The sequence below is a fragment of the Pseudophryne corroboree genome, chromosome 2, assembly GCF_028390025.1.
Source record: "Pseudophryne corroboree isolate aPseCor3 chromosome 2, aPseCor3.hap2, whole genome shotgun sequence".
NCBI classification, from domain to species: Eukaryota; Metazoa; Chordata; class Amphibia; order Anura; family Myobatrachidae; genus Pseudophryne; species Pseudophryne corroboree.
In genome coordinates, this window is record NC_086445.1 from 617,544,872 (window position 1) to 617,561,544 (window position 16,673).

Sequence of the window (16,673 nt, forward strand, 5' to 3'; positions counted from 1 at the left end):
GGGCTTGGTACGAGGACCTTCTGTATCTACTGCGAGAAGAACCGAGGCCTCTTCCTCTTCGGGAGGACCTGCTGCAGCAGGGGCCGTTGGCCTATCCAGACTTACCGCGGCTACGTTTGATGGCATGGAAGTTGAGCGCCTGATACTTGCTCGGAAGGGCATTCCAAAGAAGGTCATTCCTACCCTGATTCAGGCTAGGAAAGGGGTAACATCTAAACATTACCATCATATTTGGAAGAAATATGTATCTTGGTTTGAGTCCAAGAAGTTTCCTACGGTGGAGTTTCAACTCTGACATTTTCTCCTCTTCCTGCAAGCAGGAGTGGATATGGGCCTGAGGTTAGGATCTGTGAAGGTCCACATTTCGGCCCTATCCATTTTCTTTCAGAAACAATTGGCTGCCCTCCCTGAGGTTCAGACTTTTTTGAAGGGAGTCCTGCACATCCAACCTCCCTTTGTACTGCCTTGGCGCCATGGGACCTTAACATAGTGTTGCAGTTCCTCCAGTCGGATTGGTTTGAGCCTCTGCAGGAGGTTGAGGTCAAATTTCTTACATGAAAGGCGGTCACGTTGTTGGCCTTAGCTTCTGATAGACGCGTGTCCGAATTGGGGGCTTTATCCTGTAAAAGCCCTTACTTGATCTTCCACGAAGATAGAGCTGAGCTCAGGACACGTCAGCAGTTTCTTCCGAAGGTTGTGTCGGCATTTCATATCAACCAACCCATTGTGGTGCCAGTGGCTACTGACTCCTCAATTACATCAAAGTCCTTGGATGTCGTAAGGGCTCTGAAGATATATGTGAAGCGAACTTCTCATCACAGAAAGTCGGACTCTCTGTTTGTCCTATATGATCCCAAGAAAATTGGGTGACCTGCTTCTAAGGGCTCGCTGGATTAGGTTCACTATCCAGCACGCTTATTCTACGGCAAAACTGCCGTGTCCAAAATCTGTTAAGGCTCACTCTACTCATAAGGTGGGATCTTCCTGGGCGGCTGCTCGGGGTGTCTTGGCAGTGCAACTTTGCCGAGCTGCAACTTGGTCTGGGTCGAACGCGTTTGCAAAGTTTTTTACAAGTTCGATACTTTGGCCTCTGATGATCTGAAGTTCAGTCAATCAGTTCTGCAGGAGCCTCCGCGCTCTCCCTCCCGTTCTGGGAGCTTTGGTACATCCCCATGGAACTAATGTGGACCCCAGCATCCTCTAGAACGTAAGAGAAAATATGATTTTGTTACCTACCGGTAAATCCTTTTCTCGTAGTCCGTAGAGGATGCTGGGCGCCCGCCTAGCGCTTCGTTTTCCTGCAAACGTTATTTGGTTCAGTACAACTTCGTTTTAGTTGAGTACTGCTTTGTTACTTGGTAAGTAATGTTTCAGCAGTTGCTGAGTGTTCAAGCTTTGTTGGCTTGACATGCCTTTTATGTGTGAGCTGGTACAAATCTCACCACTATCCTGTGTATCTTCTCTCGAAGATGTCTGTCTCCTCGGGCACAGTTTCTAGACTGAGTCTGGTAGGAGGGGCATAGAGGGAGGAGCCAGCCCACACTCTCAAACTCTTAAAGTGCCAATGGCTCCTGGTGGACCTGTCTATACCCCATGGTACTAATGTGGACCCCAGCATCCTCTACGGGCTACGAGAAAAGGATTTACCGGTAGGTACCAAATTCCTATTTTTTTATTACGTTGGTGGCACAGTGGAAATATAATTGGTGGGGCAGTGGGAGAGCTGAAGGAGACACTGCGCGGCTATCATCAGCGACTCAGCTAGAATGGAGTCGCTGCCAGGGAGAGAGCCGCTGATGGGAAGGGAGCCACAGCCGCTGCCGGGGATGGTACCCGCAGCTGCTGCCTGCCGGGGAGGGAGCCGCTGCCGGGGAGGAGGAGGAGGAGCAATGTCACATTGTGGCTATCGCTCATTGCGGCTCCATACACACATGCCGTGATGAGCGATGTCACAAGTGACATTGCTCACATTGAGCTGTCTGCACCGCCGACAGCCGACCTACAATCAAAGAGCGCCTGTGTGAGCATCGGTGATTGGTGGGCCATACATACTAGACGATGTGAACGATATATCGTTCACAGTCGTCTTTATCGTTCGTTCAAATGTGCTGCAAATATCATCTAGTGTAGGCATGTCCAAAATGCCTGGTCTAGTGTGTATGGCCCTTTATATTGTGTCTGTGCAGGGTAAATACTGACTGCCTTATTTTTACACTGCAATTTAGATTTCAGTTTGAACACACCCCACCCAAATCTAACACTCTCTGCACGTTATATCTGCCCCTCCCCCTTCCCTTCAGTGCACATGGTTTTGCCCATTAGCTAACAAATATGCTGCAGCTATCAGTTCTGAATTAGGCCCCATGTAAGGAGACCTGGAAAACATGCACGGTTAGTGGTTCCTCAGTAGTGGATTTGAGAGACATTGCCATAGATTTTAATCAATATGACAATACAGCATGTGTCAGCTGCTTTATACTGACAATTAAAATGCTACTTCAAAACTGCAGTTATACTCCAATACACCCCGATACTCAATGTACCATGCACCTATCACTTCGGCATACCTCCCATCATGACCTCTCCAGGAGGGACAGAATTTTCTGCTTCTGGACTTCCCTCTAAATTTATGATTGCCATCACCTGTGGTGAAACACCTTTCTTATCCATTAACCATGGGCCTCACCCACTGGCATCAACTGGAGTGTAAAGTAAAATGTAAGCAAGTATGTTCCTACAACGGGAAGTTGTCAACACTCCAAATAGTCAAATTGCCTTATTGTCTTTCTCACGTGGAATGGACTCTGGAGGCCCTTGGCACTGCATAGATCCGAGAGGGTGACTCACTAGGTGCATTGCTGAAGTCTGAAATGGCTTGTGTATTTTTGCTTTGTGTATTTTTTTCGGTGGAGGTGGAGGGGATTTGTAGGGTGTCTATTGCCACCATTTAATTTTCGTAGGATCGTCTTCAAAATAACATTGTCTTCCAACTTCTTTAGTGTATAAATTATGTTCCTATAACCCTATGATGTCACACTGCTCCGTCACCTACTATACACTGACTTTACTATACAGTACATAATAGGAGGATCCAGAGGATTCGGACACGCCCACTCTTCCCTACTTCACGTGACCAGCTGACGCTCTCACTCACTACTAGACAATGAACTCCCAGTTACAGCGCGTAAGACACGCCCCTCTCCCATACGGACGTCGCCGCCGCTCCCATCCAATCCACATGCAGAATGAGGCTCTTTAAAAAAATTAGTCCCGGCGATGGTGTGGCAGTCAGCTGTATGCAGATCCATCCGCCCATGTAAACACTAGGAGTGGATCCCACAGTTGGAGGCAGTTGGTCGCGGTGGAATTAGATCTGTCACTTGTGAGACGCTCGGCCAATGGCAGCTGGGAGGCGGGGCCATATGGCACCATTGCAACGTGCAATTAGAATGATATGAAGGCCCTAATGAATATGGTGCTCGCTGTGCTACCGGTTATACGAATACCTAGCAAGCCGTAATCACTGATCAGGCTCTGCGTCTCCCGTACAGCATCAAGCATAGGATCGCGTCCTGTTACTCTGCGCCCGCACTAGGCTACAGATACTCGTCCTTTAAAAGCCGTGAAAAACATCCACGTGTTATAAAAAACAACATATAACTTTTCGGACATTACCCGCATTATCAAAATAAATCCCACACTGAACTTAGTAAGTCACCCTGTAGTGCACGGGTTGCGGGCAGCTGCCACTATGCTCACAAGGTGTAATCGGTACAAAGATCCCCGATCAGTCCACAAAGTGTGTTTTACCTCTGACGTACGAGCAGGGAGGGTGAAGGTGACTGCTGCTGTTTCGGCGTAACTGAGGGGGACCTGATGGGGAGCATCATCAGCAGTGACCGTGTGCCTCTGTCACTGGCAGCACATGCAGTTATAACTAATATCTAATGAGAAAGACAGATACCTTGCTGGCGTGATCGGAGCACATACTGGAACTACTTCTTTCTGCCCCCCCTCCCCTCAGCGGATGGACACCTTTCACCTCGCTGTGCATCCTCCGGCCTCCCTCAATCGTTCTCTGTCGGTTGGTTCCTCTCGCTCCGCCTCCCTCGCGGACAGCTCGCCCGGTCTCCCCGGGGTCTGACCCTCTCAGTGCGGCCCGTCCTCTCTCTTCTGCTCGGGTGTGTGTACCGCAGCCGCCATGGAGTTTGTGCCCCCTCCGGAGTGTCCGGTGTTTGAGCCCAGCCGTGAGGAATTTGCTGACCCCTTTGCGTTTATCAGCAAGATCCGACCGATTGCGGAGCGCACCGGTATCTGCAAGGTCCGGCCGCCGCCGGTGAGTATGCGGGCGGGCCGGGGCCACTCGTGGAAGTGGCGATCATTCCATGTCCTGTGGAATTGTTCGTATTTGCCTTTGCCCGCAGCTTACACCCAGGGGAGGGGGACGGGGGCAGTACACAGCTGCTGGGGAGCCCCGGAGTCTGACTGACGTGAAGGGACCTACACACACACACGTACTGTATTCAGATGAAGCAGCCAAAGCTGGGGTGTGGGTGGGTGAGAAGCCCCCCAAGATGGAGATTCGGATACCCACAGTTTGATTGAGGTGTAAACTCCCGGAAGTATGTTGTGTGTGTGTATGTATGTATGTATGTATGTATGTATATATATATATATATATATATATGTGTGTTAGAATGTGGACGGTATTAGTAGTACTAGTATTTTCCGGGGGTAGGGAAAGCTCGGGGGGCCTACAGGAAGTATTCAATATGGCGCCCGAGACCCCAATCCTTTGTGTGTGCAGGGAGGGGGGCTAGCACCATATCATACATGGTACCACAGAGGGTGACACCACACAGCATAATAGCCCGTGACAAGATGCTGCTTCTATCCCACTGCTGCCTAAGGTCGGTGCACACTAATATATTCCACTATTGGTGAGCAGTGGAACAAAGGCATGGGGGAGAGTGGCCAAGCCAATTGCTCTGTGAAGCAATGCAAAACCACCATCTCTACAAGGAGACGGGGGCAGGCTTGTTGGTGCTGGAAGGTGGAGAACATGGTGGTGGCTGCTGTGAGACACACGCACACTGTAGCTGTGGTTATTTCATGTTCAGCTTTTCTGTCCGGGGTGTAGTGCTACTGTATACAACTAGTCTCTCTAGTTTAGTGGAAAGCTTCATAAAGCTCTTGCTATAGGGGCACTGGAGCCCAACTCCTAAGAGGCAAGCATATGATCATAAGATAGCCAATATGCTCTGTTGATGAGAATGGACAGAAGGGATGAAAGGAGGATGGTTGCCTACTGTGGGAGGGGAAGGTATTATGGGGTGGGAGTGGAGCATGCTCTCCTGTTGCTGTTCCTAATGGAGAGAGAACTGACATGGAAGAAGCCTTAAGGGTTGCTTGGCACTCTCGTCATTGTGCCATGCAAACATTATTTCAATAATCACAAGTTAAAGAATTCACATTAATGTATGAATCCCAGTAACACCCAGACATTTTATTTGTACTGCATAGTCTGGGGAACAAGTGTTTTAATTAACATTTTAATCTTATCAATCAATATTGTGCTTTCACCATAAGGCTATGCTAATTATGCTCAAATGCCCCAAATCTACTTGTGAGAAAGATGGCATTTGTATTTCTTATTTAGTAACTATAATTTTATTTTTTATTTTTTTACCATCACTACTTTGTTAATTTGTTTTGGAATTTCTGTAAGTTTATTCCTCTTTTGTTCTTACTACTTTTATTATTTTTTTACCTTATTTTAATGTCTAATAAATTTATGGCTAGTTTTTGTTTTATTTACTGTTTATTACCTTGTGAATCACAATCCTTATTGTTTGATTTTGTTTGGAAATCTTATTACACAAGCTATAGGCTGAGCACACACCCGTGTCAGCCATTTTTAAAACTTCTGCAAGCCCAAAGATCAGAATGTTCAGTTGTGTACCATTATTATATAAACTACACATGCATTAACATTCAGTGGGATTTTTAAAAAATATATTTTTAAATTCTTAACCTCTTATTTTTGTAATGGTATTTTGGAGGTAGTTGTAAACAGCAACTGGAACTTTTAAGTTCCTTTTTGCTTTTAGTCATTATGTCACTTGGTGGACATCTCCTAATACATACTATACATTCTGCTCTTTCTCCATGGTGGAAACATATGGGTTTATTTGTACTGTTTATATATGTATATATGGGGAAAGGAATGGGGTTTTGCTATTTATAATTGGCTGCTTTTACTTCATTTTGTCCTGTTTGTAGTCAAGCATACATGTTTTTATTCTCAGATTTAGTCTGTTTTTGTAGTCCATACTGCTTAATTGTTTTACATTTATGTTACCACTTACATCTATTTGCATTAAGGTTTGTTTTAAAGGGTTGTAAATAAAGCTTCTGTGACAATTACCATGGAAATAGTGAGGCCCTGGTAGCTCTTATGCAGTATAGGGAGTAGACAGAGTGACTTTAGGAGCTTTTGTGTGAGGGATAGAAATGCATCCTCAGCACAGGATTAGAGCAGCTCCATATTGCCATTGTAGTGAGAGAGGCTTGCTTTTCTCTGTTGCCTTTTCCTTTTTATTAGTGGTCTGGGTTATGTGTTAGTCTGAGTGGGTCAGATCCCAGCCTGCTTACAGGATTGTTGTTTCTAGCACATTCATGTATTCTGCTTGACTGTCCTCCATCTTTCTCCTTCAACACCGTCCACCATTTTACACAGGCACACATTCAAGATTGAAGCAGCAGATATAGTTACTTCATATTGCAACAAAAGTTGTCTACATTTGAAACTAAAGTGGCTAACCCCCTTCTGCTAAGAAGTGGGAATAATTGTATTAAAACTCAGTGTCTTATGTATGTACGGCTTACTTTAATTGGGACCTTTCAACTTAAATACCTGAGTGTGCATCCCATTTTGTGGTACATTTAGCAATCATTGTGATATACTTTAATGTTTCCGTAGCTTACTTAACCTTGTAAAGAGGATTTTGATTAAGTAAAACTAAATATAAAATTAAAATTTTTAAAATCCATTTTCCATATAAATCTTTCCACAAAAAAGTAAACCAAACTATAGTGTAGTCTGTATATTTTATGTGCTTACAGCCTAAATTAACCCTACAGCCAGGTTTTTCTAAATTTGTTACAATCTCTTGTGTGTTTCATTGCCTTATACGCTATTTTCTTAAATCATATTTAGGCGTTTGTTTTATTTTGTAGCGGACCTATCTATTAATAATAGTGACACTGCAGCGATTATTAACATTTTATTATGTGGCGGGTATGTACTAAGGGAAATCTGCAGGGACAGCGGTAGCGATAATCACTCTCCCTGCGTGTTTTATCCCCTGCAATTTGGAGCAGTTTTTTTGCTTGTGAAAGACTCCACCAGAGAATATGACACTGCGCTTGCGTATGCTCACAGGGGCTGATTCAACTGTTGCCCCCCCTCACCCGATGGGTGTCTATACTAATGGGTGTCTGTTGGTGCTATTCACTTGTTGCTCCGATCAGACACCCACTAGCATTTTGCGCGGATGACTACTTCGGGTTTAGTCGCGCAAAGCATCTACACCCATCTAAAGTTGCCATTTGGGCATCTAAAAGTCCAGCTTTGGGAGCCCAAACTATGGACTCAACATTTTTTTTCCTCACACCTCCGGGTAATGGCATTTGATTGGAGCAAAAATGTAATCGCTACGGTAGATGCCCATTGCTATAGATGGCCAGCAGGGGGTGCACAGAATTATTGAATAGTCCCCACAGTGTTCGTTTCCAGAATTGGAGCCCATGCTGGATGGGGGCTGCAGGAGAGGGATTGGAAGATCTCCCTCCTGCTACCCTGCTTCTATAGGCTTAAAGAGGTGTACACCATCTGAAGTTTTGTTTTTCAGAGTTTGGTCAGATCATTGTCCCCATTGATGATGTTGTGATCTGCAGCTCTAATTAGCACTGTGCAGGAGATTTCTGTGAGATCTCCTGCATTATGCTATTGGTACATAGCAGGATTACCTAAAATGTTGCAGAAACTTCAGTTTCTACATAATCTTTTGGGAAAAAAAATCTTGATAAATAGGCACCTAATTGTTTTGTATTTCAATAAGTGAAGTGTAGTAAAATCTGCAACTTCTAAATCTTTGGTTCTTTTCCAAGGATGCTTGACAACATTTCTAAGAGTGCATGCCATCATCCTGTGTTCTGAAGAAGGCAATATAATAGCAATGCTTGTAGATCATATACCTGTACATAAAGTTAACACCTTTGCTGTGTAGGACTAGTGGAGCTTGTACTCCTTTTACATACCTTGAGACTGAGATTCTCCATAACAATCGTGCACTAAACAATAAAAATGCTTTCTTACCCGTACCGATCCTAACGATTGGTAGCGACTCCCGGCAACCGGAGATGTACATTGGATAGTGCCATGTTGCGCACTTGTTCAGATGATTGTACTTAAGTAGAGAAAAAAAAAGGGGGTGGGGGAGTATATTGTCTTTCTATCCCACCAATGGAGTGTAGAAAGGTGAGGGTACCCTTATTTGAAAGAGGTCACTCCCCTCTTTTGATCTGTGATCCCCCATAGAAATGTTTGCTGGCGTTAAGGCAAAAACCCCCTGCACTGTGGAAAAATCATGGAGTCTGATTCAATTCAATGCAGTGTGTGGTGACGGAAGTGAAACCTTGCAATGCAAGTGTTGTTCCAGTATGGCTTTCAATTGAATCAAAGCATCCACCTCCTATCCCATGGAGTCCAGATATTGGGTTACATCTCCCCTAACCTGGCTAATAATAATTTAAGGGTGCCTATTTTAGTAAGAGATGGTTCACCCCTATAGCAAATATTGGGGTCCCTTTAGTACTTTTTGCCTGGCTATCACCTGTGTTCACCAGATAATTTTACTCTGCATTACAGAAAATGTTTTCTGTATTTCTATGATGGAGGACTATCACACCCATAATTACACTTATAAACATGGAGGTACACACATTTTGGAAGAAAGGAGCTGAATTTTTTTTCATAGATGGGCAAGGCACAATGTGCCCCATCTTCTACTATACTGGCCATACACATATAGGGCACCCTTGCATGAAAGAGGGGAGTCTCCGTTTTCAAACAATGGGGCAGATGTATTCTAAGGAAGTGATAAACCAGTGATAAGTGCAAGGTGATAACGCACCAGTCGGCTCCTTACTGCAAATTTGCATACTGGAGCTGATTGGCTGGTGCGTTTATCACCTTGCACTTATCACTGGTTTATCACTTCCTTGTGCCTTCTCCAGATTGATACATCTGCCCCAATGTTGGCTCTTAAGGGGGGTACTCACGGAGCGATATTCTAAGCAATCTGACTAGATTGCTTAGAATTTCAGCATTATCGCTCCGTGTACCCCCTACAGCGATAGCGATGCGCAGCCCCGTGCATCGCTATCGCTGCTGTTAGATTGGCTTGCATGCAGGCCAATCTAGCGGGTCGCTCACTTTACCCGCTGGGTGAAGTGAGCCCTCCCCCTCGCACGCTCGGCACACATCGTGCTGTGCTGAGCGGTGGGAGAGATGTGTGCTGAGCGGTTCGCTCAGCACACATCTCTCCTGCATCGGCCCATCTATATGGGCCTTAAGTTACTGAAAATTATTGAAAAAGTACATAAAGAAGATACCATTTTGCACAGATAGGATGTGATCTAAGGCCCAGATATTTCCCATATTGTTTCAAACAAAGTTGACCCCTATACATTGTATGCATTTAAATTGAGTCTTTAAAAATTAGCAAAACACTCAAATTATTCCTTTTTTTGCATTATATTTATTATCCTTTATTTATATGGCTTCACATGGGATTCACAGTGCCCAATTACAGAGTACATAAACGAGTAGTAATTTACAGTTGAAGACAATGGGGTATATTCAATTAAAGTCGGATCCATTCGGAAATGAATTTGTCGGAATGAATCCAACAGGACCTATTCAATGAACGGCCAATTCCGACAGGATTTGTCTGTTCCTGACCATCTCAATCCCACTTTAAAAAAAAGTCGAATTGAGATGAGGGTGCTGAAAGGAGATGGGGGAGAGCAGCAGCTACAGCAGTGTAGCAGGAGGATGGGGCACCGCCGCCAGATCTCACGGCAGCGTCCACCCGGCTCCAGCAAGCGGGACCTTGTTTGCTGGAGCCGGGTGGACGCTGCCGTTTTCTACTCTCAGCACCCTCATCTCCATCCGACTTTTTTTTTAAAGTCTGATTGAGATGGTCGTAAACGGGGCCAAAACCTGTAGGATTTGGCCCTGTTTCCGACAGAAGCACGCGGATCGACAGCTATCCGCCAATCCACGTGCTTTCCAACAAGTCGAATTCCCCGACTTGTTGGATAAAAAAGCCAGGGATTGAGTAGGTCAGAACACCTTCTGACCTGAAAAAGTCGAGAACTGCCGTCTTTCTAGCAAGAAGGAAGTTTTGACAGCAATTGAATATACCCCAATGTAGGACAAATACAGGGTAAAACATAGCTATGTTGCAGATGACCCTGATATAAGTATCAGGGTGGCAGAAATCCAGTGGAATTTTGTACCATTGAAGACATTAAAAATCTTTTATGGTAATTTTATTACGTTTTATTGATATATTACAATTAGCAATGGAGGAAATCCATTCCCAGCATAGCAATGTAGCTGTTCAGTTGACGGCATTACGCTGGACACTTAAGCCAAGAGATGCCGTTTACTGTGACTAATGCGCAATGTCATGCGGTAAAGACATTTCCTGATACAAGTGCCGGGTGTGATACTGATAGTACTTGTGGTACAACCGCAGCTAACATAGAGGCCCCTGTCAAGTCAGATTTATGCTCCCACGCTCAGGAGGGTGCGAGCAGAAAGAGTGCTCACTCTAGGTGCAGGGTGCTAATCAATGAGGATAGCATATTTTCTCTATCGTCCTAAGTGGATGCTGGGGTTCCTGAAAGGACCATGGGGAATAGCGGCTCCGCAGGAGACAGGGCACAAAAAAGTAAAGCTTTTACCAGATCAGGTGGTGTGCACTGGCTCCTCCCCCTATGACCCTCCTCCAGACTCCAGTTAGATTTTGTGCCCGAACGAGAAGGGTGCAATCTAGGTGGCTCTCCTAAAGAGCTGCTTAGAGAAAGTTTAGCTTAGGTTTTTTACTTTACAGTGAGTCCTGCTGGCAACAGGATCACTGCAACGAGGGACTTAGGGGAGAAGTAGTGAACTCACCTGCGTGCAGAGTGGATTTGCTGCTTGGCTACTGGACACTAGCTCCAGAGGGACGATCACAGGTACAGCCTGGATGGTCACCGGAGCCGCGCCGCCGGCCCCCTTGCAGACGCTGAAGAGAGAAGAGGTCCAAAATCGGCGGCTGAAGACTCCTGAGTCTTCATAAAGGTAGCGCACAGCACTGCAGCTGTGCGCCATTTTCCTCTCAGCACACTTCACACAACAGTCACTGAGGGTGCAGAGCGCTGGGGGGGGCGCTCTGAGAGGCAAATTAAAACCTTATTAGAGGCAAAAAATACCTCACATATAGCCCACAGAGGCTATATGGAGATATTTAACCCCTGCCTAACTTCAAAAATAGCGGGAGACGAGCCCGCCGAAAAAGGGGCGGGGCCTATCTCCTCAGCACACAGCGCCATTTTCTCTCACAGAAAAGCTGGAGAGAAGGCTCCCAGGCTCTCCCCTGCACTGCACTACAGAAACAGGGTTAAAACAGAGAGGGGGGGCACTGATTTTGGCGATATTGTATATATATAAAAGATGCTATAAGGGAGAAACACTTATATAAGGTTGTCCCTATATAATTATAGCGTTTTTGGTGTGTGCTGGCAGACTCTCCCTCTGTCTCCCCAAAGGGCTAGTGGGTCCTGTCCTCTGTCAGAGCATTCCCGGTGTGTGTGCTGTGTGTCGGTACGTGTGTGTCGACATGTATGAGGACGATGTTGGTGAGGAGGCGGAGAAATTGCCTGTAATGGTGATGTCACTCTCTAGGGAGTCGACACCGGAATGGATGGCTTATTTAGAGAATTACGTGAGAATGTCAACACGCTGCAAGGTCGGTTGACGACATGAGACGGCCGACAATCTATTAGGACCGGTCCAGGCGTCTCAGAAACACCGTCAGGGGTTTTAAAAACGCCCATTTACCTCAGTCGGTCGACACAGACACAGACACGGACACTGAATACAGTGTCGACGGTGAATAAACAAACGTATTTCTCATTAGGGCCACACGTTAAGGGCAATGAAGGAGGTGTTACGTGTTTCTGATACTACAAGTACCACAAGAAAGGGTATTATGTGGGAGTGAAAAAACTACCTGTAGTTTTTCCTGAATCAGATAAAATAAAATGAAGTGTGTGAGGATGCGTAGGGTTACCCCGATAGCAAATATTGGCGTTATACCCTTTCCCGCCAGAAATTAGGGTACGTTGGGAAACACCCCTTAGGGTGATAAGGCGCTCACACGCTTATCAAGTGGCGTTACCGTCTCCAGATACGGCCGCCCTCAAGGAGCCAGCTGATAGGAAGCTGGAAAAATATCCTAAAAAGTATATACACACATACGGTGGTTATACTGCGACCAGCGATCGCCATCAGCCTGGAGATGCAGTGCTGGGTTGGCTTGGTCGGATTCCCAGACTGAAAATATTTTATTCATGTAGAGCATTTAATAGGATGCATTCTATATATATGTATGTGAGATGCACAGAGGGATATTTGCTCTCTGGCATCAAGATAAGTGCGTTGTCCATATCTCCCAGAAGATGTCAGGGACACGACAGTGGTCAGGTGATACAGATCCCATACGGCAGATGGAAGTATTGCTGTATAAAGGGAAGGAGTTATTTGGGGGTCGGTCCATCGGACCTGGGGACCACAGCAACAGCTGGGAAATCCAACCTTTTTTACCCCAAGTTACATCTCAGCTAAAAAAGACACCGTCTTTTCAGCCTCAATCTTTCCTTTCCCATGAGGGCATGCAGGCAAAAGGCCAGTCATATCTGCCCAGACATAGAGGTAAGGGAAGTAGACTGCAGCAGGCAGCCCTTTCCCAGGAAAAGAAGCCCTCCACCGCGTCTGCCAAGTCCTCAGCATGACGCTGGGGCCGTGCAAGCGGACTCAAGGTGGGGGGGTAGTCTCAAGAGTCTCAGGGCGCAGTGGGATCACTCGCAAGTTGACCCCTAGATCGTACGAGTATTATCCCAGGGGTAAAGATTGGAGAGTCGAGACATCTTCTCCTCGCAGGTTCCTGAAGTCTGCTTTACCAACGGCTCCCTCCGACAGGGAGGCAGCATTGGAAACAATTCACAAGCTGTATATCCAGCAGGTGATAATCAAAGTACCCCTCCTACGACAAGGAAAAGGGTATTATTTTTCCACACTATATGGTGGTACTGAAGCCAGACGGCTTGGTGACACATAGTCTAAATCTAAAATGTTTTGAACACTTACATAAAAGGTTCAAATCGAGATAAAGTCACTCAGAGCAGTGATAGCGAACCGGAAAAAAGGGGACTATATGGTGTCCCTGGACATCAAGGATTACCTCCATGTCCAAATTTTGTCCTTCTCATCAAGGGTACCTCTGGTTCGTGGTACAGAACTGTCAATATCAGTTTCAGACGATGCCGTTTGAATTATCCACGGCACCCCGGGCCTTTTTACCAAGGTAATGGCCGAAAAGATGTTTCTTCAAAGAAAAAAGGCATCTAAATTATCCCTTACTTGCACGACCTAAAAAGGGCAAGTTCCAGAGAACAGTTGGAGGTCGGAAGAGCACTATCTAAAGTAGTTCTTCGACGGCACGACTGGATTCTAAATATTCCAAGAATCGCAGCTGTTTTCCGACGATACGTCTGCTGTTCCTAGGGATGATTCTGGACACGGTTCAGAAAAAGGTTTTTCTTCCCGAGGAAAAAGCCAAGGAGTTATCCGACCTGTCAGGAACCTCCTAAAACCAGGAAAGGTGTCTGTACATCAATGCACAAGAGTCCTGGGAAAAATGGTGGCTTTTTACGAAGCAATTCCATTCGGCAGATTCCATGCAAGAATTTTCCAAAGGGATCTGTTGGACAAATGGTCAGGGTCGCATCCTCAGATGCACCTGCGAATAACCCTGTCGCCAAGGACAAGGGTATATCTTCTGTGGTGGTTGCAAAAGGCTCATCTATTGGAGGGCCGCAGATTCGGCATACAGGATTTGATCCTGGTGACCACGGACGCCAGCCTGAGAGGCTGGGGAGCAGTCACACAAGGAAGAAACTTCCAGGGGGTATGGACGAACCTGGAAAAGTCTCTTCACATAAACATTCTGGTACTAAGAGCAATCTAAAATGCTCTAAGCCAGGCGGAACCACTCCTGCAAGGAAAACCGGTGTTGATTCAGTCGGACAACATCACGGCGGTCGCCCATGTAAACAGACAGGGCGGCACAAGAAGCAGGAGTGCAATGGCAGAAGCTGCCAAGATTCTTCGCTGGGCGGAGAATCACGTAATAGCACTGTCAGCAGTGTTCTTCCCGGGCGTGGACAACTGGGAAGCAGACTTCCTCAGCAGACACGATATTCACCCGGGAGAGTGGGGTCTTCATCCAGAAGTCTTCCACATGCTAATAAACTGTTGGGAAAGACCAATGGTAGACATGATGGCGTCTCGCCTCAACAAGAAACTGGACAAGTATTGCGCCAGGTCAAGAGATCCACAGGCAATAGCTGTGGACGCACTGGTAACACCTTGGGTGTACAAATCAGTATATGTGTTTCCTCCTCTGCCTCTCATACCAAAGGTATTGAAGATTATACGGTGAAGAGGAGTAAGAACAATACTAGTGGCTCCGGATTGGCCAAGAAGGACTTGGTACCCGGAACTTCAAGAGTTGGTCACGGACGACCCGTGCCCTCTACTTCTGAGAAGGGACCTGCTACAACAGGGTCCCTGTCTCTTTCAAGACTTACCGCGGCTGCGTTTGACGGCATGGCGGTTGAACGCCAGATCCTAAAAGGGAAAGGCATTCCAGAAGAAGTCATTCCTACCTTGATTAAGGCAAGGAAGGAAGTCACCGCGAAACATTATCACCGCATTTGGCGAAAATATGTCGCGTGGTGCGAGGATCGGAGTGTTCCGACGGAGGAATTTCAACTGGGTCGTTTCCTACATTTCCTACAATCAGGATTGTCTATGGGTCTCAAATTGAGATCTATTAAGGTTCAAATTTCGGCCCTGTCAATATTCTTCCAAAAAGAATTGGCCTCAGTTCCTGAGGTACAGAATTTTGTTAAAGGAGTACTGCATATACAGCCTCCTGTGTTGCCTCCGGTGGCACCGTGGGATCTAAATGTAGTTTTAGATTTCCTCAAATCCCATTGGTTTGAACCATTGAAAAAGGTGGATTTTAAATATCTCACATGGAAAGTGACTATGTTACTGGCCCTGGCTTCCGCCAGGAGAGTATCTGAATTGGCGGCTTTATCTTATAAAAGCCCTTATCTAATCTTCCATTCGGATAGGGCAGAACTGAGGACTCGTCCGCATTTTCTCCCTAAGGTGGTATCAGCGTTTCACCTGAACCAACCTATTGTGGTGCCTGCGGCCACTGGCGACTTGGAGGACTCCAAGTTGTTGGACGTTGTCAGAGCCTTAAAAATATACATTTCAAGGACGGCTGAAGTCAGAAAATCTGACTCGCTGTTGATACTATATGCACCCAACAAGTTGGGTGCCCCTGCTTCTAAGCAGACGATTGCTCGTTGGATTTGTAACACAATTCAACTTGCTCATTCTGTGGCAGGCCTGCCACAGCCTAAATCTGTTAAGGCCCATTCCACAAGGAAGGTGGGCTCATCTTGGGCGGCTGCCCGAGGGGTCTCGGCATTACAATTCTGCCGAGCAGCTACGTGGTCGGGGGAAAACACGTTTGTAAAATTCTACAAATTTGATACCCTGGCAAAAGAGGACTTGGAATTCTCTCATTCGGTGCTGCAGAGTCATCCGCACTCTCCCGCCCGTTTGGGAGCTTTGGTATAATCCCCATGGTCCTTTCAGGAACCCCAGCATCCACTTAGGACGATAGAGAAAATAAGAATTTACTTACCGATAATTCTATTTCTCGGAGTCCGTAGTGGATGCTGGGCGCCCATCCCAAGTGCGGATTATCTGCAATACTGTACATAGTTATTGTTAACAAATTCGGGTTATATTGTTAAGGAGCCATCTTTAAGAGGCTCTTTCTGTTATCATACTGTTAACTGGGTTTAGATCACAAGTTGTACGGTGTGATTGGTGTGGCTGATATGAGTCTTACCCGGGATTCAAATTGCCTCCCTTATTGTGTACGCTCGTCCGGGCACAGTACCTAACTGGAGTCTGGAGGAGGGTCATAGGGGGAGGAGCCAGTGCACACCACCTGATCTGGTAAAAGCTTTACTTTTTTGTGCCCTGTCTCCTGCGGAGCCGCTATTCCCCATGGTCCTTTCAGGAACCCCAGCATCCACTACGGACTCCGAGAAATAGAATTATCGGTAAGTAAATTCTTATTTTAATGTTGAAGGGCAAAATTTTAGATGTGTTTTGTCGCTACAGCAGCTGTAGCAATATATCTCATATAAAATTTTGCCCTTCAACATTAAAATATACCCTCACTGAT

General features: G+C 46.0%; 1 protein-coding gene across 3 annotated transcripts in view; it reads left to right on the forward strand.

Moving 5' to 3' along the window:
* The first annotated feature begins 3,339 nt into the window (after nt 1–3,339).
* KDM5B (lysine demethylase 5B) overlaps nt 3,340–16,673 on the forward strand; it is a 220,018-nt gene continuing 206,684 nt past the window's right edge. Inside the window, exon 1 of one of the 3 annotated variants that reach the window (XM_063954821.1) lies at nt 3,340–4,336. In XM_063954821.1, coding sequence (XP_063810891.1) covers nt 4,202–4,336 — 135 coding nt within the window. In that variant the 5' untranslated portion in view covers nt 3,340–4,201. The remainder of the gene's footprint in view (nt 4,337–16,673) is intronic. The other 2 variants (XM_063954823.1, XM_063954822.1) reach the window with 2 other exon arrangements.